This window comes from Choloepus didactylus, chromosome 4 (genome assembly GCF_015220235.1).
Source record: "Choloepus didactylus isolate mChoDid1 chromosome 4, mChoDid1.pri, whole genome shotgun sequence".
NCBI classification, from domain to species: domain Eukaryota; kingdom Metazoa; phylum Chordata; class Mammalia; order Pilosa; family Megalonychidae; genus Choloepus; species Choloepus didactylus.
The window spans coordinates 154726878-154728016 of record NC_051310.1 but is presented as its reverse complement, the minus strand read 5'-3'; the positions used below and the strand labels follow the sequence as shown (position 1 = coordinate 154728016).

At 61.5% G+C, this 1139-nt stretch overlaps 1 protein-coding gene across 1 annotated transcript; it reads left to right on the top strand.

Annotated features, from left to right (window-relative positions):
• The first annotated feature begins 506 nt into the window (after positions 1-506).
• LOC119533485 (ribonuclease P protein subunit p20-like) lies at positions 507-929 on the top strand. Its single transcript, XM_037835523.1, has one exon. The coding sequence runs from the start codon at positions 507-509 to the stop codon at positions 927-929; it is 423 nt and encodes a 140-aa protein (XP_037691451.1).
• Positions 930-1139: the final 210 nt, after the last annotated feature.

Sequence of the window (1139 nt, the reverse complement as noted above, 5' to 3'; positions counted from 1 at the left end):
AGCGGCCACGCCCCCTGCACCTGGCTGCTTTTCCTCCCACCTGGCTAGCTCAGAGGAGATCTCTTGCTCGCGGTGCCGGTCCCTCCTCTTCGCCCCGGCCTCAGACTGCCGAGTGCCCCAGGACTCCGTCCTGCAATACCTTCCCGCTGCGACAGGAGGGGCTGCCCAGGAGACGGGCGCCGCTGCTGGCAGGTCACACCCTCCTGCTCATCTGGTCTCTCCCACAAACCCACATAACACAGGGTAATATAATATGCCAGCGATTCCAGCAGTTGGTAGGGCGCTTGGAGCCACCATTGCCCCCTGCAGTTCATTCTCGGAACAGCAGTCAGGGGGATCCTTTTGCAACCTCAGGGGATCAAGTCTCCTCTGCTCCAAACTCTCCAGGGTTTCCCTTGCGTTCAGATTGTAGCCAGAATCCTCACAGTGACCTCCAGGAATGCTCCAGAAGCTACATCGATCTAGACAGAGACCCCCCCCCCACTCCCTCCCCGGGGGTCTCCAGCATGGCAGAAAACCGGGAGTCCCGTGGGGCTGTCGACACCGAACTGGACCCAGTGGAGTACACGCTTCGGAAGCGGCTTCCCCACCGCCTGCCCCGGAGGCCCAATGACATCTACGTCAACATGAAGACCGACTTCAAGGCCCAGCTGGCCCGCTGCCAGAAGCTGCGGGATGGAGGGGCGCGGGGGCAGAACGCTTGCAGCGAGATCTACATCCAGGGCCTGGGCCTGGCCATCAACCGCGCCATCAACATTGCCCTGCAGCTGCAGGCGGGCAGCTTCGGGGCGCTGCAGGTGGCCTCCAACACCTCTACCGTGGAGCTCGTCGACGAGCTGGAACCAGAGACCGATGCCCGGGAGCCACTGACTCGCATCCGCAACAACTTGGCCATCCATATCCGTGTCTTCAGGGTCACACCCAAGTAGTTGAAGTGAGGCTGGACCCCAGAGTCCACTCACCCCTACATTCCACAGCGAGGCCCAGATGTGGCCCTCCCTGGACGGAGGGCTGTCCTGGAGCTCCTGCCAGAGCCACGTAAGAAACAGTAAGAAAAGGCCTGGCCCCCCACCAACCAGAGGACTCTGAGTTGAGGAGGAGGGTGTTGCCTGTAGTTGAACCCAAACAGTGGGTTTTCC